This window comes from Lepidochelys kempii, chromosome 6, assembly GCF_965140265.1.
Source record: "Lepidochelys kempii isolate rLepKem1 chromosome 6, rLepKem1.hap2, whole genome shotgun sequence".
Taxonomy (NCBI): domain Eukaryota; kingdom Metazoa; phylum Chordata; order Testudines; family Cheloniidae; genus Lepidochelys; species Lepidochelys kempii.
This window is the reverse complement of record NC_133261.1, coordinates 91,276,034-91,297,655: the sequence shown is the minus strand read 5'-3', so window position 1 is coordinate 91,297,655 and position 21,622 is coordinate 91,276,034. Positions and strand designations below refer to the sequence as shown.

Sequence of the window (21,622 nt, the reverse complement as noted above, 5' to 3'; positions counted from 1 at the left end):
TTTGTTTTGACATGAAACACAGTTTTTTTCTAAATACTAAATAGGGCTGATATAGAGTCACATCCTTTTAATACGTGTACAGCAGGAAGTGTGTTGCCGAAGTCAGGGTGAATGCATCACAAATTGCATGCACAGATATGAAGAATTGCATGAACAGATATGTCAGTTGTGCTGGTAATGGTAATGGTTCCTACATGTTACCTATATGTTCCAGTTTTGGAAAGCAATGAACAGCAAGGATCAAAACTTGTGTATCAGGTGATCTTATTATGGTTACTTTGACACACAGAGAGCCAAAATCCATATTGGCACATACAGCATGCAAAAGTATTCTTGTGTCGTCGTCTTCTTGAGTACTGTATAAGTCTTGGACTACTTCAAAAACTTCTACTGGTGATGGACTTTGCTTATTTCACCATCAGAAAAGCCTCTAGCAAAAAGGAATGTTTGTGTTGGGTGTGCTCCTACACACTCAGGTGCATTTTTAATCCTATATTCACAGAGAAATTTTAGAAGTGACTGCTTGTTGGATATCACATTTAGAAACATTTCCATGGAGGCACAGGGCATCCACCAATCACCTAGTATTTCTTGCATCCAACCTTAGATCCTGTCCAGCACTGTCTGTCTGCAGTTTTCACAAAGTTCCTGTCGTATCTGTAAAGACTTTGATTACAGAATTAGCACTGTCAAATTCTTTTAGGACCTGCCTCAAATACTCAGCAGGCAATTCATAGAATGCGTAGAATTTGTCTCCAGCCATCAGCTGTATGAGAGCCATGGCATCTCTGGCTTCTTTGTTGTATGCTCTTTGCTCATGGGGTCTTTCAGATTGAGCCTCCAGCTGATCCCTTAATTCAGTTTTATCTGTTCTTCTCATAGTTCCATCAGCCTGGAAGAGGGGCACAGCATAGGTCCTATTGGGTGACTAAGAACAGTTGCCATTGAAACATCATCTCTGCATCTTGCGAAGGACTGGGCTCTGCAGAAAATAATTTCAGGACTGATAGCGACTGCAAGTTTCCCTCCTTTGCCTGACTTAAATTTGGTGGTCTTGACCATGTCAGCAAATGTTTTGATGCCAGATTTCTTGACTGAGCTGAAGAAGATATGTCCTATCAGAATCAAGTGCCCCTCTCATAAGTCTCTCTATTTGTTCTTCACCAACGTCTGCTGTTTTCAGTAGACTCTTGTACACCTGATTTTACATGCAGTCTAGCAAATACGTTGGTAAACTCCTCTGGATGTGATTCAGGGTCAAATGGGTTTGTCATATTGTTGATGACATTGTTGATAAGAGTTGTAATACGCTCTTCATCCTTCAGTGCAGAGGCAAGGACTTGTTTATGAACTTTGTCTTCATTACTTCTCATTAGGCCACTTCTTTCTCCCATAGCTTTTGCATATTTATATTATGATGCTATGTATTATCATCTCTAACACTGACCTGTACATAAGCGTCACTGAATTAAAAAGCTAGTTTCTAGAATATTTCAAATGCAAGTACTGCATGCATGGGCAGTTACAAATTAAAACCTTCTACCAGGCAGACTAGATGCTACATTATATGTACGATAGCTTACAGATGGAGAAGCATTACATGAGGAATTCATGTACATTTATATGTACCCACTATGCAGCACAAACTGTAGGCACGGAATCTGCTTCTACTGGTGCAAAACCTTCAATCTGAGACCGATCTGGTCAGCAAATTTCAATTGAAAGTATAGAAAACTATTATCACTTGTAAGATACTTTGATATTGATATTCACCATTTTTTGCCACATTCTAAACAGCTTCATTTCTGAAAAAAATACTTGCCCATGAGAAACTAAAATCTTTTAATACATTGTTGTTTGGTAGCTTTGACCAATAAGTACCACACTAAGGTGCTTAAATTAACTTAAACAGTAAAAACTGTACTCATGGTCCTATTGCAGTGTTTCTGGAACTGTGCAGAAAATGACACTTTTTTTGTTTTTAGTTACCACTGTTTCACCTTGTCTACAGGCTTACAGCACCACTTGACTACTCCATATTATGCCTCATCTAAACATACATAAAATAAGCTTTCAAGTTATATATGGTGTGGGTGTGTGTAGGGTGGGTATATTAGTATGGCCCTTTTTGGAGAATTGTCGCACACCTAAATGGTGACACAAACGGGACCCGTCAGCCAACCAGCCCACACCAGGAAATGGTGTGGAGTTCACCCCAGTGATGATCGGAGAGACCTAGTGCCAGTGCCAGGCTACTGTTAGGAGGAGAGTGTCTCGCTGCTAGTCTGACTTCAAGCAAGGGGTCTACTGTGTGAGGAGCCTGTAAGCCATAGTAGTCTTTTCCACCACAAGAGGGTGCTGGTGCCCTGGCTGAAGAGATGCAGGGTGTTTAGGAGCATGAGGAATCTCTGACACAATGCTGCTTGTGTGTGTGTCCAGGAACTGGAGAATGCTGAATTCATCCCCATGCCTGACAGCCCCTTTCCTATGAGCACAGACTCTTCAGAGCCTGAAAAGGAGACTCTTCCCTATCAGGAATTTCAAGGACTGAAAGTGGCCTCTGATGCTCCTGCTGAATTCAACAAGCCCAAGACAGAGCCCCAGGTAAAGTATACCTTAAGACAGGGGTCTCAAACACGCGGGCTGCGTGTGGCCCGCAGGGTTCTTTCGGGAGGCCTGCCAAGCTGCCCGCACCCCCCCTCCTGCACGACCCCCCAACCCTTCTGCCTACCCCATGGCATCGCAAGCACCACGCTGCTCCCTGAAGCAGCTGGAACCATGTCCCTGTGGCCCCGGGGGGGAGTGGCAGAGGGCTCTGTGCATTGCTCTCGCTTCCAGGCACTGCTCCTCACAGCTCCCATTGGGAGATTCGGAGGAGGTACCTGGAGGAGTGGCAAGAGCAGCACATGGAGCCCTGTGCCCCTCCTCCCCCAGGGACGTGGTTCTGGCTGCTTCCTGGAGCAGAGCAGAGCAGCACGGGGCCAGGGCAGGCAGGCAGTGACTTCGGGAAAGGGGTTGGAATGGGGGCAGGGAAAGGGCAGGGGCAGGGCCTCATGAAAGGGGCGGAGTGGGGGCAGGGGCAGAAAGGTGGGGGTGTCAGTGACGCGGCCCTTGGGCCAATGCACTAGTCCTCATATGGCCCTCGTGGTCATTTGAGTTTGAGACCCCTGCCTTCAGACCACATCTTACTCAACCACATCAATGAATGTTGGTTGAGTAAGAGCTGATGGGAACATAAATGGCAACGTTTGAGTTGTGGGGAGGTCTAGTGGGGGCCATTGGGTCAGACTAACTGATGGTCTGGATGAGAGTGGAAAAGGGCATGTTCATGATGTTCACAGTTGATGCTAACTTGGGAGGAGTTGTGAATACCAGTGAGGAGAGAGAAATCCAAAAGAGAGTAGACATGTGGGCAGGAAATAAAATGAGTTCCTGCCTAGGAAAAATGCAGCTCACACATCTGGGGAAATATTAACCCCATGCTGGGAGACTCCAGTGGGAGGGAGGAACCTGGGAAGCATGGATAGGGCAGGAAATTATACAGGAGTTTATAGTGCTGCCATCCCTAGATGAGGTGCTAATTCCTGACTCACCTGGGAAATCAGGCTGGGGTGGGGAGGCATCAACAAGGATCTCAGAGTGACAAGCAGGTAGGGACAACAGCTGTAAAGAGGGAGTGGGAGGAAGGTCTGTCCAAGTTTGGGGTCCGGGGAATTGGTAGTGAATAACATAAGGGTTAATATCATGTTGACCTGGCTGCCCAAGGATCCAGCACTTAGCGCTTGGAAATCTGCAACTTCAGCAGCTGTGGTGCCATCTTCCATCCTCATTCTCTCACCATGGCACAGGCAGCCACTGCCCTGGGAGGTTTCATACATTGCGCACACATACAAACTCACTCCCCCGTCTCTCTCTGCAGCAGATGTGTTCAGCTCCAGCCCTGCCCTGTGTGGAAGGAAAGGCAATGTCTCCAGCTGCAGCCTGTGTGTGCAGCACTTTGCAAACTGAGGTGGAGCGGCTGCAGGGGTTGGTGTTACAGTGTCTGGCTGACCAACAGAAGCTGCAGCAGGAAACCAGTCGTCTCAGTGCCCAGCTCCAGAGGTTCTGCAGGGGGACGGAGGGAATGCAGCAGGTGAGGACATCCCTTGGGTGAGGCATTCAGGCTGAGAACCCTCACACCCCTTGGAAGGTGTGTGTGCAGGGGTAGAGAACTTTGATCCTGGTTCTGGTTGGATGGCGGGGGGAGAGAAGAGGAAGAGCTTTTAATCAAACTCAAATCTCTTCAGGCAGCCGGAGATGGGACAGAGCAGAGAGGTGTAGGGTAAAAATTCCTTGTGCCTGTTGCTCTTGGTCAGCTGCAAAGACACTCTAATTTACTCTATGGCAATAATTTAATAGCAATACAGCCATGAGGCAGGTACTTCAGTGCCTAAGGGGTTTTGAGCAACTTGTATTTCTCCTCCCCAAGAAGAGGGGAGCAGTTAGATGTAGCGTGCCCTGGCTGGGATTGCCATAGTAGCTCTCTTCGTGATGGTAGAAACTTGCATCTGGAGTAGCCAGTAAATTGTGTATAGCCAGCAGCTGAGTTCTGGGAGTGACTGACTGTTTTGTCTGGACAGCTGCAGGCTCATTCCAAAGGAACCCAGACAACCAAAGAAGAGATGGAAACTGATCCAAAAACTGACTTGGATTCAGATTCCTGGTGTCTCTTGGGAACGGACTCATGCCGCTCCAGTCTCTAGTCTCCTGAGCCTACTGGGATCCATCCAACTTCACAACACACTAACTGAATGCAGAAAGCGGCTTTCCTGGCTTCAGGTCACTCACTGATAAGGAGCGAGGGCGGAGGCTCCAGAGCAGCACCCATGTACGTTTGGTGGGAGACACCTCCGTTAAATATGATCTAGGAGTGAGTTTTGAGAGGGGTAGGGTCCTGAGTTCTGGGCAATGGTCAGCTCAGTGATTATGGCAGCAGCAGCTCTTCTCTGTACCTCATCCATCAATCCTGCCCTTGAGGCAAGACGACCCTGGACCCATCATGGTGATGGCTCCAGTAGCAGCTTGTGGCCCTTTTGTTTCACTGCTTCCTAAGAGCTGCCCTTGGGACCCCAGCATTAGTCACTGCACCTCTAGGTGAGAGAGCGAGAACCATTGAGTACGGAAGCTGGCTGAACCCTAACTCCCCACTTTCACTTTAGAGCAGTGAACTCTGAGCTGCTCCCAGCCATTATGACAACGGACAGGGCCCTGCCTGTGGAACAGCTCAATGCTGCTCACGGGCAAACAGAGCCTTGAATGTGTGTTACTCTGGAGGCAGTGGGGAGATGGTGATAGAAAGCATGCCCCTGTCCTGAGATGCAGCCTTTGTCCATACAGCTGTGTGCCCTAGTCCTACAGATGAAGTTTAAATGCTTTATTCTGAGGGCCTAGCACTCAGCTAATGCTTTCCACCCTCCAAGCACTGCACAAAAAGGAAAATTGGATTTAGTTTCCAGTTGTAGCAGAGGGAACTGCTTGAGATAGGGTTCTTGAGTTCAGACTGGCTGCTTCCTAACCAGAAAAGGTGTGTCTGGATCTCAGGCTGTGGCACACTCATTACTCCATCTGTTCAGCTAGTTTTGGGTGCCAGAGCTCCTCTTGTCATGTCTGGTTTCTCAGAGTGAGTCCATTGCTGCTCCTGGCTTTGTTTCTACTTATCCCTCGCCGTAGGCTGGCACAGTCTCAATGCTGGTGTGGGCCTCGTCAGTATTTTTTTCCCCTCCATTGTTTTGACAAAGTGGGAGCACAGCTGTCCTCTCAGCATGGGTCTCTACTGCAGTGCACACAGAAGGCATCTTTCCCAGGGCAGTAGATGGTTAGGCCTCAGTCTAAAGCTCACCCCTTCTCTAGTTGCACAAGGTTCTCTCTTCCAAGGAACTTGAAGTGGCCTGACATTTGAGACTTTCCCATATCCCTAGTAGGGAATGAAAGAGTTTTCTAAATTGTTTAAAAAATTGGCTTGGGGTGGATTTTTGGGTTGGGAAGGGCCTCACCCTTCCCCAAGGTGGGGCTTCTAGGAAGCAGAGTCTTCTCCTCCCATGCAATGGGGTGGGGTTGCGATTTCATTATCCCTAAAACTGTCTCCATCACCGGTGTGTCTCTAGTTTTGCCTTGAATCTTTCAATGAGAGCTATTTCACCTGCCTTAGACTTTTCTTCCCTTGTGGGGACTGTTTAAGGGTGCTAACGTCTTTCTTGATGAAATTCTCTACCTGGGGACAGATGCCAAAGCATCCTGCTTGGAATCAGTGCTCTCTTAGGTTCTTCTCTAGTGCCTATCACTGTAGTATACTAGAGCTGAATCAAATGCAGTCTGTTCTGAGCAGCAACCTGGGCAGAGTTAGACCTCAGTCTGGCTGTCCTTATCGTTGTAGAGCGGGAAGGAGAGAGACAGCCCCAATGTAGGGTCTTGAATGCCAGAAGTTCAAGCGTTGCTTGGTTACTGTTGGTGATACTGCCTTCTCTTCCCTCATATGTATTGGAGTCAGTTCTCAGGTTAGGAGTCCCAGCATAAGAATTCTGTTGCTGCAGTGGAGATGGAGTCTGTCATGTTGCAGCAGTGGCTTTGAGAAGGAGTGAAGTGCTAAGCCTAAGCCATGTCCAATAAGCGACCACCAAGCTGATGGGAGTTGCTCTCCTGCAGTGCACTGCTATCTCCTTTCTCAATGCTCTACAGCTGGAAAGACTGGATTCCCCTTGGATCTAGTAGAGGATTCAGATCCCTGGCAGAGGGTGTCCTGTGCTCCACAACCTCATATGTGCCTTAGAGGATTCACGCTATCCAAGTTGTGCCTATTAGAGACCACTGATTTTCACACCAGCTAGCTGTGCAACCAGATAAGCAGTTTAAACCCAGTTTTGGGCAGGAAAGTGAAGGGCAAGTGGGTAGAAGTGCCTTTGAACAGTTTCAAAACCCTTTTGACTTCTCCCCTTTTTGCACTGCTAGCTCCATATGTCAGTCTCCTGCTAGTTTTGCTCTTGAGTTGTTATAGTGGAACACGACTTATGCCTGCTCTGACACTGGCAGAATAACTAGTTTGTCATTATCTTTCTTTGAAAGATTAAAGAGTGGAGTGGTTTGTAGTTTGTTTAAATAAATGTTTAAACTAATTCTCCGGTGTGTTCTGACTCTGTGCATATTCCCACCTCGCCTCCAGGCAGAATCTCGGCTTGGAGGGGGTCTCCTGTGTTTTCATTCCACCAAGAGGTGTGGGGAAAGTGTGCACGCAGTCAGCTTAGGGGAAGGTTCATTGCTGTGAAAAAGTGGCAAGTTTTGCTTTACTAGGGACAGCTACATGAAAAGAGGCTGTGTCCCATGAGACACCTGGTCTCTTGATGCTGCTTCTCTTCCTGATGATGCCATTTTTACCACAGCTCCAATGGTGCCATGTGGGGTATGAGCAGCAGGAAGAGATGGGTCCAAAGGAACAAAATCCTGGTTCTCTTAGAAGAGCTTTTACTAGAGTGTTAAGTCTCCCACAGTCACCTATTCAGTAGTTGTAATAAGTGGCACTGCTGCCAGTTCTGATTATTTATTTGCATTACCACAGCACCTAAGAGCATCAGTCATAGATCAGGGTCCCATTGTGCTGGGTGCTGTAAAAACAGAATATTAAAAACTCTGAGTTTTTAATCAGGGTCTCCTGTATTCAATGGTATCTGTATGCCTGCCTGAGTCTGCAGACAAACTGAAACGATAGCTCAACAAGAGCAGTGAACTGGCCATTGTTGACTCTGAAACATAAAGATGGCAAGCCAATTATCTCCTGGCATAATTCCATTGACTTCAGTGATGTAACCCCAGCAGACAATTTGGTCTACAACTTCAATGTCACCATTAACTATTTAAACTGCTCATCTTTTTCACAGAAACTTGCCGAGTGTGTTTATCCCACAATCCCAAACTGCCTCCCACAACTTCCCAAGAGCCCCATTATCCCTACCAACTTCCCCTGCTGACTTCTGTGATGCAGATCAGCATTGTTGACACCGTCAGCCTTTGGCACATTGAGAACAGGGTGAGGATCATGTAAAATTGGATTTAATATAAACACATCACAGGGGTTACGATACTGATTTTCTTAAACTAGTTTCGTGTTTAGTTCATTTTAAAAATTAATTTATCAGTTCAGATGAATTTCCACTCTCCCCCCTTCCCCATTTTCTTGCTATTTACTCCTCTCCAGCCTTCCTGTGACCTCACTGCTATCCCATAATAATAAAACCAGAAATGGAGTTACTAAGCCATGTGCCCAGCCTCCCATGATCACTCTGCATGTATGTTGAACTCATTTCAGACCCTGTCTCTGGATTTTAATATTTCTTCCTAGGCTGTAAGCTCTTCAGTGCTTGCACAGTGCCCAGCACCATCCAGCTTTAACACTAATTGGGGCTTTTGAGCACTACCATAGTGTCCCAAGGGAGGGAGCTTCGCCCACTTATCTTGGGGACAGGAGGTCTCCTATTTCTTTGGGAGACTATTCCACACCTCACAGTCAAGGACTATTTCCAAATATCCAGCCTCTGACTAAGCCTAGTTCAGTCTGGCCCCTGTGTATCTTCCCCAGGTTGTGCTGAGTTGGGGCAGGACCACCATGTGCCTTGAAGAAAAAGTTACTGGGCTTGTTTGTTCATTTTCTGCTCTCGTGAATTACTTGTTCTTCCATTGGTATCCCTACACTGCTTGGGACCCACCTGCTAGGACTTTGTTAGTACTGAACAACCTGCTACTTACATAGGGCCTAAAGACATCTGCTAGCCTGGATGCTCTCCATGGAAAACTGAGGCTGGAAAGAACCTTGCATCAGAGTCCAAGTTCGTGTACCTGGTAAGTAATCCCTTTGTAACAGTCACCCTGTAGCCTAAAGGCCCTGTCCTAGCTCTAGGAGTCTTTACCATTCCACAGTTGACACTGGAACAAGCACACTTGGGCTGAAAGATGCCTCTCCAAATACTAAGTAAGTGGCTGGTGGTGCATAGCTCCCCTGCTACTATGAGGCCTCATCTGTAAGCTTTCTGCCCCAAGGAATTCCTGTGCTGAAGCTGCATTTTATGGGTCCCGCTCCCCAGTCTGCTCTTCCGATTAAAGAGATGGTATGTCAAACATGGCCCCAAATTAAGGGTTTTGCATGTTTAAAAGCAAAATGTTACTGACCCAAAGTCCAATAGAAACAGTCCAAGGATTTTCCTGAATTCCAGTGGAAACAAGCTAAATAAATCCTCCTGTGGGCTATTGCAGGAGAAGCACAGAATGAGCCTACCTGCTCTGTTTTCATTGTTCAGCTCAAAAACAAACAGGACTGAGCACAAAAAGCAGCTGAGAGAGGGAAGCAGTTCTGGATTCTGCCTCTAGGGACTGTTAGAAACAGAGGGAAGGAAAGTTGTAATTTGTACGTTGTTCTAATGTACTAATGTCATTTATCTTCCCAGTCTCTCTGCAAGGAAACTACCTTCCCTGACTTATCCAAACTACTGTATCATCCCACACAAGGCCTCACTACTGTAGGAACTGAGAACTCCCTCCCACCTGCTCTTCCCAGAGACAGCCACACAGGCTTGGTGGATGAAGCTGGAGAGTTGATCTTTGGGGGCTTTCATGTGCCAGCATCTGCAGCTAAACAGCAGTAGAATTCCAGCCCACTCCCCAGCTGTTTTGAAGGCAGGCGCTTCCTTCAGCACAGTCAGGGTGTTAACATATAAATATCAGGTTTCGGAGTGGTAGCCATGTTAATCTGTATCAGCAAAAGCAAGGAGGAGTCCTTGTGGCATCTTAGAGCAGGGGCGGGCAAACTTTTTGGTCTGAGGGCTGCATCTGGTTTCCAAAATTGTATGGAGGGCCAATCAGGGGAGGCTGTGCCTCCCCAAATAGCCAGGCATGACCTGGCCCCTGCCCCCTATCCAAACCCCACTGCTTCTTGCCCCTAGGACTCCTGCCCCATCCAACCCCCTGCTCTCTGTCCCTGACTGCCTCTGGACCCCCCACCCTAGCTGCCCCTTGCCACCCCCTCTCCTTCCTGACTGCCCCCCCCCATCCAGGACCCCTGCCCCATGCAACAACCCCTTTTCCCTGACCACCCCTGGAACACCCACCCCTGACTGCTCCCTGCCACCCCATCCAATCCCTCCTTTCATTCCTGACTGCCCCCCTGGGACCTGTACCCTACCCACCCCTCCTGCTCCCTGTCCCCTGACTGCCCCTGCTGCTGCATCCAACCCCTCCTCTCCTTCCTGACTGCCCCCCCAGGACCCCTGCCCCCATTCAATCCCCCTGTTCCCTGCCCTCTGACCGCCCCGACCCCTATCCACACTCCTGGCTCCTAACCACCACCCTGAACTCCCCTGCCCTTTATCCAACCCCCCCCAGCTCCTTGCCCCCTTATCTCGCTGCCTGGAGCACCGGTGGCTGGCAGCATGGCTGCACCAGGACAGGCAGCCATGCCGCATAGCACAGAGCACTGGGTCAGGCCAGACTCTGCAGCTGCGCCCCCAGGAGCTCACAGCCCTACTGCCCAGAGCATTGTGCTGGCGGCACAGTGAGCTGAGGCAGCAGGGGGATTAGCCTCCTGGGCCAGGAGCTCAGGGGCTGGGCAGGAGGGTCCCATGGGCCAGATGCAGCCCACGGGCCATAGTTTGCCCACCTCTGCCTCAGAGCCTAACAAATTTATTTGGGCAGAAGCTTTCGTGAGCTAAAACCCACTTCATCCAATGCATGGAGTGAAAAAACCAGTAAGCAGAATTCATGTGCTATGAATTCTGCTTACTGTTTTTTTCACTCCATGCAGCTGCTGAAGTGGGTTTTAGCCCACAAAAGCTTCTGCCCAAATAAATTTGTTAGGCTCTAAGGTGTTTAGGCCTCCTCATTGTTTATACAAATATCAGTTTGATCTCAGCAGGGAAGGGGTATTTTTGTGTGGCTGGTTCAAGGCTGAGCACTGGCTGTGCCTAACTAAAGGGCTTCTTTCCATCTGTGAAATCTGGATGACCTCTGCCCCACACTGTGTACTACTTCATGTCAGAGGAAAGAGCCCTCAACCTTCCACCCCCACCACCTGCCCATAGCCCCAACCATGATTCTGAGGACCAGCCTATCCATGGTGGTTCTTCCCTTGCTGCTGTCCTACCGACAACCCCATTCCCTACACAAGGGACATCATGGTAATCTCCTCCCACTCACAGCAAGACCCAGCAATCTCTTCCATCAAGAGAACTAGAACTCCTTGTGAAGAGCTGTAGAAGGGGAAGAAATGGGAACCAGCAGCAGTAGGGTAGTGGCCTAAACTGTCATGGACCTATCTGCACACACTCAGGAACCACTGGCTGCAGCTCAAAGTACAAGCACTTTAGTATTCTGTTCATGGGGCCTGAGCTTCTTACTCACGTTACATGGGGATCTCTTAAAAGTTAGCAGCCTGCTTGGGGGATGGGAAGAACACAAAGCTTCCTCTAGATGGAAGCCAGTTTGGGAGAGGGAGCTAGGATTCACTGCAGTGTGTCATCCTTAACGTCTCCTTTGTGGTGGTGGTGGGGGTCGGTTCTTGATGGTCTTGCATTTGGGAATATGTCTCTCAGCCACCTTGGGTGCAAAGCGGCGGTTGCAGTGGGGGCAGGAGATATAGTCTGGGTTCTCTACAGGGGGCAGTGGTGGCAGGTCTGAGAGCTTCCCCCCTTTGGAGATCACATGCTGCATCTCACGGGCCTGGCGGAGGGTCCGGATGAAAGACTCATGCTTTTGTCTCCAGTTTGTCTTGGGTGGCTCATTCTGCACAGAAGGGGAAGAGTGATTAGTATAGATGGCAGGAGCTATAACTGGGCTGACTCCAGGTCCTGCGCCTTTACTCACCATCTTCTCAGAGAGGGCCCAACCCCATACTCAGCCCTGACCCCACCTCCAGTGCAGCAAACCCCCAGATTGGTACCACTCCTTTAAGGCAGCCAAGACAGATGGTGGTTGTCAAGAGAAGGTATCAGTCACCAGGAGCAGGGGAAAATAGCCACTTAAAGGGAGCCTGCAGAAGTGAGGCCAAGATACACCAGGCAGGGGCTGCTGGAGCTTGGCTGAGGGATGTTAATGTTCCCCTTGCCATTGGTTTGTTTTAACAATAGGCTTTTAGATCAGGTCCCAGCCTGCCCCCCAATAGCAGCCCCAATTATACTGCAGCTCCCCCAACCTCAACACAGCAGACCCCCCCCTCCCACCAATAAGAGGTTGCCCCCACTGGGAGCATCCTGGAGTGGGTTGAGCCCCTTTCAGTAGGAGGAGATTCTTCCCTTTGCACGGTGTAAAAGGCCCAGAAATGGCATAGGTCCTGGAAGGATTTTTATAGTGAGGGTGCTGAGAGCCATTAAGCAAAACTGTAAACCCTGTAAATGATGGAAACCACTACAAACCAGCAGGTGCAGCACCCCCTGTTCCAGCACCTATGGGAAGTGGAGGGGGGGGGGGGTCCTGATCTCCCCCTTGCTGCTGAGAGTGCCCCAGTCAGGATTGCCTAGTTGCTAGTCTTGGCCAGTGGTGGATTAACTGTGCCCAGGAGCCCAGGCCAATTTGGGGGCACCCCAAACCCCTGGCAGAAGCCCGGTTGTCCCAGCAGGAGCCCCAAGCCCAGTTCTGGGGCTGCTGAAGCACAGAAGTGAGGGTGTACCACCCTCATTTCTGTGCTGCCTCAGGGGGTGGATCTGATCTCCCCACCAAGAGCATCTGTGCAGGGGAAGGACACGTCCTGCCCAGCCCAGCCTGGACTAGGAGCTACCAGCTGGGGTACTCCCAACAGCACACAGAGATTGGATTTCACAGGGAAAGGCTTATTTCACAGTCCAGGACATGTTTTTCAGTGTCATGAAATTAGTAGGGCCCTACCTATGAGCAAGTTCTTTCATACCCCTTCATTATTTTGGAGATCAGGTGACTATCTCCAGGAAGTTTCAGTGTCCTAAACCAAGCCCCTTAAACCTTCTAATGCTGGATCCTGTCCATGGGCTCGTTGCTGGCTTATCCCTTAAAGGTGTCTATATTCTAGTGGGCCTGAATGGAGTGTCAGGAGCATAGTAAGTATTATTAAAACAGATATAATTCCATCCTTCTTAAAGAGGGTTCCAAGGGGGAAGGACTGATCCACCCCCAGGCCAACCAGTTGCCTGGAAGTGCATGTTACCTGGGTGGTGTTTTTGCCCTTCCAGTGCTGATATTGCTCCAGCTCAGTTCCCCTGGCTCTGGCCATGCTTGAATCAAATACTTTCCTCTTGGAGCCTTGGCTTTTGCTGCAAACATACATGTGCTTCTCCAGCCGGAGGTGGAGAAACCTACGCCCACAGAAGCCACACTCTCCCAGCTCTCCCTGCTCCGCGCCAATGGGAGCCTGTGAATGCAACAGTTCTGCTGCAGGGTCTTGTTCTGAGGGGGCTGCTGCAGGTGTACCTTGGCTGTGTTTCATGACCAACTTTGAACAGGAGGCCATGCTCTCCAAAGACATGTGCTCTTGAATTTTGCTGTTGCTGGCCACCAGCCGCCCCTTCTTGAGTCTCTCTATGCCCAGCACATGGGGAAGGTGGGTATTGTTTGGCACAGGCATGGCACCCTCTGAAGACTGCTCCCAATCACAGTCCCCCTCACTGGGCCTGGCTGTAGCCCTGAAAATGTTCCCTCCAGAAAGCCCTGCCGCTTTCCTCTCTTGCATCCTCAGACCCTCTCTCTCCTTTCTCTCTTCCACCTCCACCTGCTGCTTCTCTCTCTGGATCCGCCTGAGCTCCTCCTCTGTTCTCCTCAGCTTCTCCCTGAGGAGGGCCTCTTTCCTTCGGATCTCCTCCTCCAGGCTCTGCCCAGCTGCCTCCAGCCTTTGGATGTAACCCAACTCTGCCCTGCTTGGATGTGTGGCTGACTGCTTAGGCTGCTCTGCTGCCAAAGGAGATGGGAATACAGCTGGTTGGGCCCTGGCTGCTGGCAACTTTCCTCTCTTCTTTGAGCTAGATCTATTGCTGGGAGATTCAGCCATGGGTGGTGAGCTCCTGAGCAGACCTGTGCTGACCACTGGAACACTCTCAGCCTTGCGGTGAAAGACTGGTTTCAAAGGGTAGGACCGGTCCACCCCTTCTCTCCGCCTGGCTGCCCACTTGGAGGGCAAAGTACTGGTCTGGCTGGTGAGATACCTGCTGTGGGGTCCAGCAGAGTAGAAGCCTTCTAGTCCAGAGTCTTGCTGGTTGCTCCCAGAAAAGAGAGAGCAGGAATAACTCCGGCTTTTGCAGATGCAAAGATCCTTCAGTTTTTCCTCCTTGTCACGCAGGAGTTGCTGCTGGAAGTTGTTCTTCAGATGTTCTAGCTGGGACTGGTGCCCAAGGGCCTTGGGATGGTATCTCTTCTGCCCTGTCAATGGAAGACTGGGAGCTGCCACCATAGAATCCACAGGTGGACACACAGCCAGTTGCAGCTGAGCCATTCAGTGCCTGTGGTAGAACACTGGGGCAAAAACACATTATAAACATGTTTGTTCCCAAGCTGGGGCTTCCTCCCCCAAAATCAACGCTCTAGAGTAGGAGTGGACAAACGTTTTCCCAGATGTGGCCCTCAGGCCAATAGAAATTGTATGGCAGGCCATGAATGTTCACAAAATTGGGGTTAGGGTGTGGGAGGGGGTGAGGGCTCTGGTTGGGGCTGTGCGCTCCAGGGTTGGGCCAGAAATGAGGAGTTCAGGGTGCAGGAGGGGGCTCCAGGCTGGGGAGTGGGAGGTGAGCTCTGGGGTGGGGATGGGGAATTTGGGGTGTAGGAGGGTGCTCTGGGCTGGGATGGAGGGGTATCATGGCTGGGGCAGGGGTGCAGGCTCCAGCTGGGGGTGCAAGCTCTGGGATGGGGCTGGGGATGAGGGGTTTGGGGTGGAGGAGGGTGCTCCAGGCTGGGATCAAGGGGTTCAGAGGGGGATCAGGGCTGGGCTGCGAGGGGCTCAGGTGTGCAAGAGGCTCCCGGAAGCAACGGCATGTCCCTTCTCTGGCTCCTATGCGAAGGCACGGCCAGCCTGCTCTGCATGCTGCCCCATCTGCTGGCACCGCCCCTGCAGCTCCCACTGGAGCACCGGGGGGGGCCATTGGAGCCGGGGGGGGGGCATACCACGGCTTCCAGGAGCCGCATGGAGCAGCCCCTGACCCTGTGACCCAGCAAGAGCTCGAGGGCTGGTTTAAAATGACTGACGGGCCAGATCTGGCCTGCGGGCCATAGTTTGCCCACCCCTGCTCTAGAGGCAGCAGCCTGAACAGCCCAAAGGACATTAATGGAGCTTTGGAGAGCTTGTGTGATTACTCTGCCCTCTGTGAGCCTTCCCTGAGGTGCAGGGCCTCTTTGAAGGCCTCTCCTGGTTTTACCTGTGGAATTCTCTAATGCAGTTGGAAATAAATTGCTTCTTTCTCTGCCTGTGCAATGTCTTGCTACGAAAGCAGCAGGAATGTGCTCAGCCAGCAGGGAAGTCTATTGCCCAAAAATATCTGTTAAGTCCCCTCCATGGTTCCTCCCTTTAGAATTTGCAACACCAGCTAGAGAAGCAAGTGTTCTTTGGATTCTGGCAACACAGATTCTTATATGCTACAGGTAGAGTCAACATACAGAAACCTCCAGAAGCAGGTTACCCTGCTCCTGCAGCATGCTCTCCTACAGCACACAGCCTGAACAAATAACTTGAGGTTCCTATAGGGCAAGGCCAATTATACACCATCACAAGCATATATGGAGCTTTACAAACCAGCACAAAGCCACTGCCCTTAGGAGTGTAATCTAAGCTAAGAGTACAGCAGGGGATGATGAGGACATATAGGCTTTGGGCTGAGATATGCTCATGTAAAGGTCACATACTATTTGGTGGGTTTTTTATGCGGATTTATTTCTGGTCTAATCCCCAGCTGCTGAGAAGGCTGCTAGAATTCCAGTGGCACGCCCACTGACTGCAACAACTTTCAGGTAGGTACTGGTGGCAGTGTACCCTTTGCTACAACTTAGCTCTGAAGAAGTCATGTGCTCTTAAAAATCGTACTTGTAGCACTATGATTGGGGTGGGTGTACAAACATCCAACATTTGCTTCATGGCATCAAGTTTTACCAATTTGGACAAGTGGTTACAGAAGTTTTTAATTTGAATTCAAAACAATTGTTGAACAGCTGATTGGTGGAAAGGGACTGTGACAGCAGCAGTGATTTTGCCAATTAAGGGATAAAACAAGTAATAAGAGAGGAAGCTCTTAACTGGGCATTTAATTGGGTTCTAAGCGGGCAAGTGTCTGCGGTAACCTGCAAGCTTCAGCTATCTTGGAACCCAGTTTTACCTTCTAATTATTGTGCCTTTGATAGGGGCACTGTAAGTTCTGTTGTGTTTTAAATTAAAACACTGGAGCTGCAAGGGGTCAGCTGGGTTCTGAAGTCAGTCAGCACTGTTTGTGGTCCTGTTTTTGTGATCAAATGTCTATTCCATCAAGACCAGGAAATTGAGGCTATAGCCTTCTAGTGACATTAGAACTCACCAAACTCTCTCTAAGTGGCACATTGCAAACAATGCTGAGAATGGGGAAGGTTTGCAGGGACTCTGTCAAATTAAACAGCATTTATTATTATCACACACACACACTTTTCCTTATAATAACCAACAGCCCCTAAAGCTGAATGAATGTTGACAGCACCTGCAAAGTGCAGTTGATGCGGAGTATTGTTTCCTTTATTGCCCTTCTCTCAGCCCAGACAGTGAAAATCGAGGAGGTCACGTTCCTTGGTGGGGTATTTCCGTGTCCCAGACGCGGAGGCAGGCAGCGTTGTCAGGCAGAGACAAGTCACGGCTTGCTCCGCGAGAGGCGGCTGCTGAGCCGAGACTTGAACCAGGCCCTTAAGTCAAGAACCCTTCCTCCTTTTCGCGTGGGGAAGGCCCGGCCCGGCCCCTCTCGGGGTCTGTTATCCCCAGGTCAGCGAAAGGGTGTTGGGAGGTGCTCGGGCACCCCACGGAACGCCCTCCCCGGCCCCCGGCGAGCGAGGCTGTCCAGATACGCTCCGACACCCCGGCAGCAGCCCCCGCCCTGACTCCCGCCCTGGGAAAGGTCCCCCACGGGCGGGGTGCTGCCCTCACGCACCCCCAGGGAAACAAACGCCCCGTGGCCGCCATCCTCACCTGGGCCTCCAGCCGCGCTGGGCGGCTGCGGGCGCTGCGCGCGCTGCGCACTGACTGTTTACTGCTGTTGCCTGGAAACCAGCACGCCAACGCTATCTCCAGCGTCGCTCTAGCCTCCCGCCGAGTCGGCCGCTCTGGCACTCGGCTCCGCTCTATGGTCTGGGGCGGCTCTGTTCCCGGCTCTATGACCCGACGGCGGCAAAAGCTGGCGCGCGCCACAGCGGTTGGGCGGTGCTAGTTCTCGCTCTGGCGGCGGGTCCCCGGCGGGTGAGTCCGGCGGGACCCGCGCCCGAAGGGCTCCGACCCGTCTCCCAGCCCTGCTGCTTTATTCGTGAAGTTGCGGATGGGGACAGGTCGTGGGCGGAGCCGGGACGCCTGCCCGGGGGGGCTGGCGGAGGCGTGACCCCGCCCCCAGGGCACGGCGGGGAGCCGGGGGCAGCTCTACCTACCTGCCTGCTGGGAGCGCCGAGTGGCTGCTCAGTGGCTCCTCCTTGGGCATGGGTCCTGGGACTTTAAGCTCCAAATAAGGCGCGGTTCCGGCCCGCCTGTCTCTCCCCCACCCTCCGGTCACTCCCTCTCTCCCAAGCCTCGTAATGCAGCCGCAGTGGGGCCCTGCGGGAAGCCCGTCTTGCCCGCGTGGGTGGGGAGGGCGGCAGCGGCATCCCCCTGGATCTCTGCTAATGGTCGCCGCTTTGTTTTTGTACCAGGCCTGCGTCACTATGGCTGAGGGCGACAGCCTCATCTCTGTGGACTATGAAGTCTTTGGGAAGGTCCAAGGAGTGTTCTTCCGCAAGCACACCCAGGTGTGTCTGCTGCAAATGTTGGAGCAGAGGGCGAGGCTGGCAGCTCAGCCAGGATGGGGCTGCTCAGGCACCTTGATCTAGGCACCATTGGGCGCAGGCTGTACTGAACTGGCATCTGCATTTGAATCTCAGCACAAGCTGGGCCTGAGCTGCCTTTCCCAAGTTGGCATTGGCCCTGTCTGCCCTGTAGCTGCTTATGTTTCCCCCTACTGCTCTTCTATGTTTTCTCCTTTTGGGGTAGCTGCAGGAGTCACCACTCTTGCCTTCTGGATCCATCATTTTTTGGGGGAGAGGAGTGGGGTGGTCCAGTTGTTGGGTTGTGACTTGCTGAGGACTTGTCACACTAAATAAGTACAGCCCATTAAATTCCAGCTGCTAGAGTAAGAGTATTGTCTTGGGACTGGAGTGGTCTAGCTATTGCTGACCCTCCTAGAGAACAAAATCTGAGTTAAATTTTGTACTTTAATGAAAAACATTAACATTCAAGGCCAGTCTTTTCCTTTTGGAACCTCCCAGCCTGGGGAGTCACCTTACCCTCTTCCTGGTCAGCCAACATTCTGTTGTGATCTCCAAATGGTCTCCATCACAGACTCTTTCCATCAAAGGTCCCAGAGGCTTTTGTGAGGCTGCTGGGTCATTTGTAAGTAATTCAGCTGAGACTGAGTCACTAGCATCATGGCTTTTATAGCCACAGCTGTGTTTTGTTTGGAATCTCTTGACACTGCCTGTTGCCAGTGACACCTGGATTGTATTCCCTAGGGGTAACTCAAGGGATGTATTGCAGGAGCTGTTTTCAATGTAAAGGTGTTACAATGGATAACTGGATTAATCCCAAAATACATTCTGTCTGGCTATTCCATGGGATTTCTCTTATCAATGGCTTTCCCATGGTCCTCCCTGGGGACTGATTCCTATAAAAAGATGTCAGTTTGTGGTCTGCCTTCAATTCAGATTAATCCCATCTTCATCTCCCATTTCCTTTCTAGGCTGAGGGTAAGAAGCTGGGGGTGGTTGGCTGGGTCCAAAACACCGAAGACGGCACTGTGCAAGGACAAATCCAAGGTCGCAGTGTCAAGGTACGGCAGCTGCAGGAATGGCTCAGGAAGACAGGAAGCCCCAAATCCCACATCGACCGAGCAGAATTCCGCAATGAGAAGAAGATTGTTGCACTGGAGTACAGGAACTTCAGTATTGTGAAATAACTAGACAGAAAGCACTGAGAAGGGAGTTGAGCTCTCAAAAACTTCCCCACCAACCTTTACTTGTTCAGTCAGATAGTGTCCAAATACAGAGAGCCCTTAGTTTTATCTTGTTACTCTTCTAATTTATTGTCTGTTTGTTATACTATTTAACCCTGAACCTTCCTGAATCCCATGGGCAGGAAAACAGGCAGACTAGAGGGTGAGACTGCCTTTAATAAAGGGATTGTTTGGAAACCCAACCTCTCATATCTGAATTTATTTGTAACCATTCAAACTCATTTTGCATTTTAGAGAACACACAGTCAGTATAGTATCCCATCTACTTCACAGAAGTCACATAACCAGCCTCGGAATTGATGCCTTAGAGGGCAGAACCATGGAATTTTGGCTTCTTCTAATACTAAATACTATTAAAGAATCATTTGCCTCTCTTTATTTTTTAAATTTCCAGTTCTCAGAAACATCTGTTTTATCTTCCATCCAGCAATGACTTGTAGTTGGCAGTTTCTGTTCTTTTGGGTGCATTGTGTGTACTTCACACCAGCATCATTAATGTTTTTGGGTGATAGTTGGCCAAGCTGGGGGAAAGCTTTTAGTGGTACTGCAACAACACCACCTGCAAGGGATATTGCTGCTGCTGCTTGTGATGTTTTTCAAAATTTATGAATGAATATAATAGGGCTGGTGCAAGACCAAAAGCCTAGAACTTGAAGTCTTCTCTGTCCCCTCAGATCGGTAGAGTAGTAGCACAGCATGCCTTGCTGCTAATTCCTAGGAGGGAGAGGAGAATTCAGTCTGTGTAGCCAATTCAGTCTTTAGGCTCTATATTGAGACTGCCAATAAAGTGGTTGATTAAAACCAATTGTAGTAGTGGTGGTTTTGTCATATGGGTACTTGGCTATAAGCAGGTAGACCTACCAACTCCTTTCACAGGTGGAGCTGCCATAATGGGTTTGAAATAGGACCAGCTTTTTGGGTTACCATATTGTTATTATTTGGCATGCATCCCTGTGCAATCATGGTATGCCATTATTATTACTTCATTCAGTTACGCTGAAACCTAAGATTTTTTTTGTCCCATTTGCAGTAAACTTAGCCTGCCCACTACTTCTTTGTGTGAGCCCAGATTGCTGTGTGGTAGACCCTGTATGCTGCCACTCACCGAGATTTTAATACGCTACCATGTGAGGCACGCCAGCATAGAGGCAGTTGGGCCTCCAGTCAGTGTTAACATAGGGAGAGGAAGGAGAAGTGAATGGGGAATGTAGGAGGAATGTGCTTCTGGCCCTATATGGCTAGTGACCTCCAACCCATCTGCACCCTCAAGGGAACATCCTGTCTGCTTACTAGATATTTATATGGCATCAGTCACCATCCCATTTTAACCCCAACCTAATTTCCCATGCTACCGCTTCCCTTGTCTGTGTCTGCTCAGCTTTCCCAGAGGCACTGCTGCTGCATTCATGAGACTGTTCAGGGGATGGTAGGGGAATCAAAGTGGGCAGCCTTGGGCACACACCTTGGCCATGCCCCACTGAACAAAACTGACAATATGGTGCGTTTGCCCACCACAGAGGACGGAGCCAGTGGGCGGTAATCAATTGACAAAATAAGACAGAATGGGCCACGCTCAAGAAAGACTACAACTCCCAGCATGCACTGAATCATGTTGCATTGTATGTTGGGAATTGTAGTCACCTCCGGCCTGTCATTGTTCTTCCCGCGGCTCCACATATCTTTACTGCGCATGTGCCATAAGGGTTTCCTCTCCCCGCCTTTCTTCCCTCGAACTGGGTCTGGGACGGCTACCTTGCGAGCCGAAGAGCTGCGGCGGGCGGTTGGTCTGTCTCGCGCCCCGGCCTTTGGTGTGGAGGAGGCCCCTCCCCCCTCAACGGGTTCTGTGGGACTGTGCGGGGACATTTTAATTTAGTCACCAAAATGCAGCTGCCTCTCTGAGCTGGTATGGTGGCGGAGGGGCTGGGAGGCCCCTGTTTGGCATTGGCAAGGGCCGGGCCAGCACAGGTCCCTCACGCTGCTGCGGCAGGGGAACTGTCGCTTGTAAGTTGCTAGACTTCATCCCTGGGGTGGCTGAACTGTTTCCCTTCCTTTCCTGCCTGGCATTCGGGGCAGTGCCCTAGCGAAACTGGGCACCAAACTCTCCCAGCAGAGAGCCATAGCTGTAACGTGTGTCACACGGGCACCTGCGTGGCACCTTGGTCTCAGTGTGGACCTGTTGCAGGTGCTGGGGCGAGTGACCTAGGCCTGCCCAAACCAAAAAGCCAGTTGGTCATAGCCTGTAGCGTGGACAGGGCCTAACTGATTGCACTGACACCTGTGACTAGGCTAAATCCTGGGATCTGGGCCATGATTGAAGTGGATTGAAATAGGAAGGGGAGCACTTGCTGTACCCGCCAAAGAGAAAGGGAGCTAAGCGGGAATGCTGCTTCTCAAGG

At 50.4% G+C, this 21,622-nt stretch overlaps 4 protein-coding genes across 16 annotated transcripts in view; 3 read left to right on the top strand and 1 right to left on the bottom strand.

Annotated features, from left to right (window-relative positions):
- The window catches only part of NEK9 (NIMA related kinase 9), a 34,657-nt gene extending 27,509 nt beyond the window's left edge, over window positions 1-7,148 (top strand). For 2 of the 4 annotated variants that reach the window (XM_073349210.1, XM_073349207.1), the window contains exons 20-22: window positions 2,440-2,604; window positions 3,920-4,132; window positions 4,620-7,148. In XM_073349210.1, coding sequence (XP_073205311.1) covers window positions 2,440-2,604; window positions 3,920-4,132; window positions 4,620-4,742 — 501 coding nt within the window. In that variant the 3' untranslated portion in view covers window positions 4,743-7,148. The remainder of the gene's footprint in view (window positions 1-2,439; window positions 2,605-3,919; window positions 4,133-4,619) is intronic. The other 2 variants (XM_073349208.1, XM_073349209.1) reach the window with 2 other exon arrangements.
- A 3,710-nt stretch (window positions 7,149-10,858) lies between these two features.
- On the bottom strand, window positions 10,859-17,204 carry ZC2HC1C (zinc finger C2HC-type containing 1C). Of its 3 annotated transcripts, none has more exons than XM_073349211.1 (3): window positions 17,165-17,204; window positions 13,190-14,487; window positions 10,859-11,796 (listed from the first exon to the last, which is right to left on the bottom strand). In XM_073349211.1, exons 2-3 carry the CDS (start codon window positions 14,465-14,467, stop codon window positions 11,536-11,538), a joined length of 1,539 nt encoding a protein of 512 aa, XP_073205312.1. In that variant the 5' UTR covers window positions 14,468-14,487; window positions 17,165-17,204; the 3' UTR covers window positions 10,859-11,535. The 3 variants fall into 3 exon arrangements, with proteins under 3 accessions (XP_073205312.1, XP_073205315.1, XP_073205316.1); XM_073349214.1 differs by lacking the exon at window positions 17,165-17,204 and adding an exon at window positions 16,686-17,141; XM_073349215.1 differs by lacking the exon at window positions 17,165-17,204 and having other exon boundaries at window positions 13,190-14,809.
- Window positions 14,405-19,403, top strand: ACYP1 (acylphosphatase 1). 3 transcript variants are annotated; one of them, XM_073349217.1, is made up of 4 exons: window positions 14,405-14,436; window positions 15,915-15,972; window positions 17,872-17,967; window positions 18,954-19,403. In XM_073349217.1, exons 3-4 carry the CDS (start codon window positions 17,884-17,886, stop codon window positions 19,167-19,169), a joined length of 300 nt encoding a protein of 99 aa, XP_073205318.1. In that variant the 5' UTR covers window positions 14,405-14,436; window positions 15,915-15,972; window positions 17,872-17,883; the 3' UTR covers window positions 19,170-19,403. The 3 variants fall into 3 exon arrangements, with proteins under 3 accessions (XP_073205318.1, XP_073205319.1, XP_073205317.1); XM_073349218.1 differs by lacking the exons at window positions 14,405-14,436; window positions 15,915-15,972 and adding an exon at window positions 17,322-17,431; XM_073349216.1 differs by lacking the exons at window positions 14,405-14,436; window positions 15,915-15,972 and having other exon boundaries at window positions 17,448-17,967.
- Window positions 19,404-20,957: 1,554 nt separating this feature from the next.
- Window positions 20,958-21,622, top strand: part of MLH3 (mutL homolog 3) — a 43,341-nt gene continuing 42,676 nt past the window's right edge. For all 6 annotated transcript variants that reach the window (XM_073349199.1, XM_073349198.1, XM_073349200.1 and 3 more), the window contains exon 1: window positions 20,958-21,227. The gene's annotated coding sequence lies outside the window, so the exon portion shown is untranslated. The remainder of the gene's footprint in view (window positions 21,228-21,622) is intronic.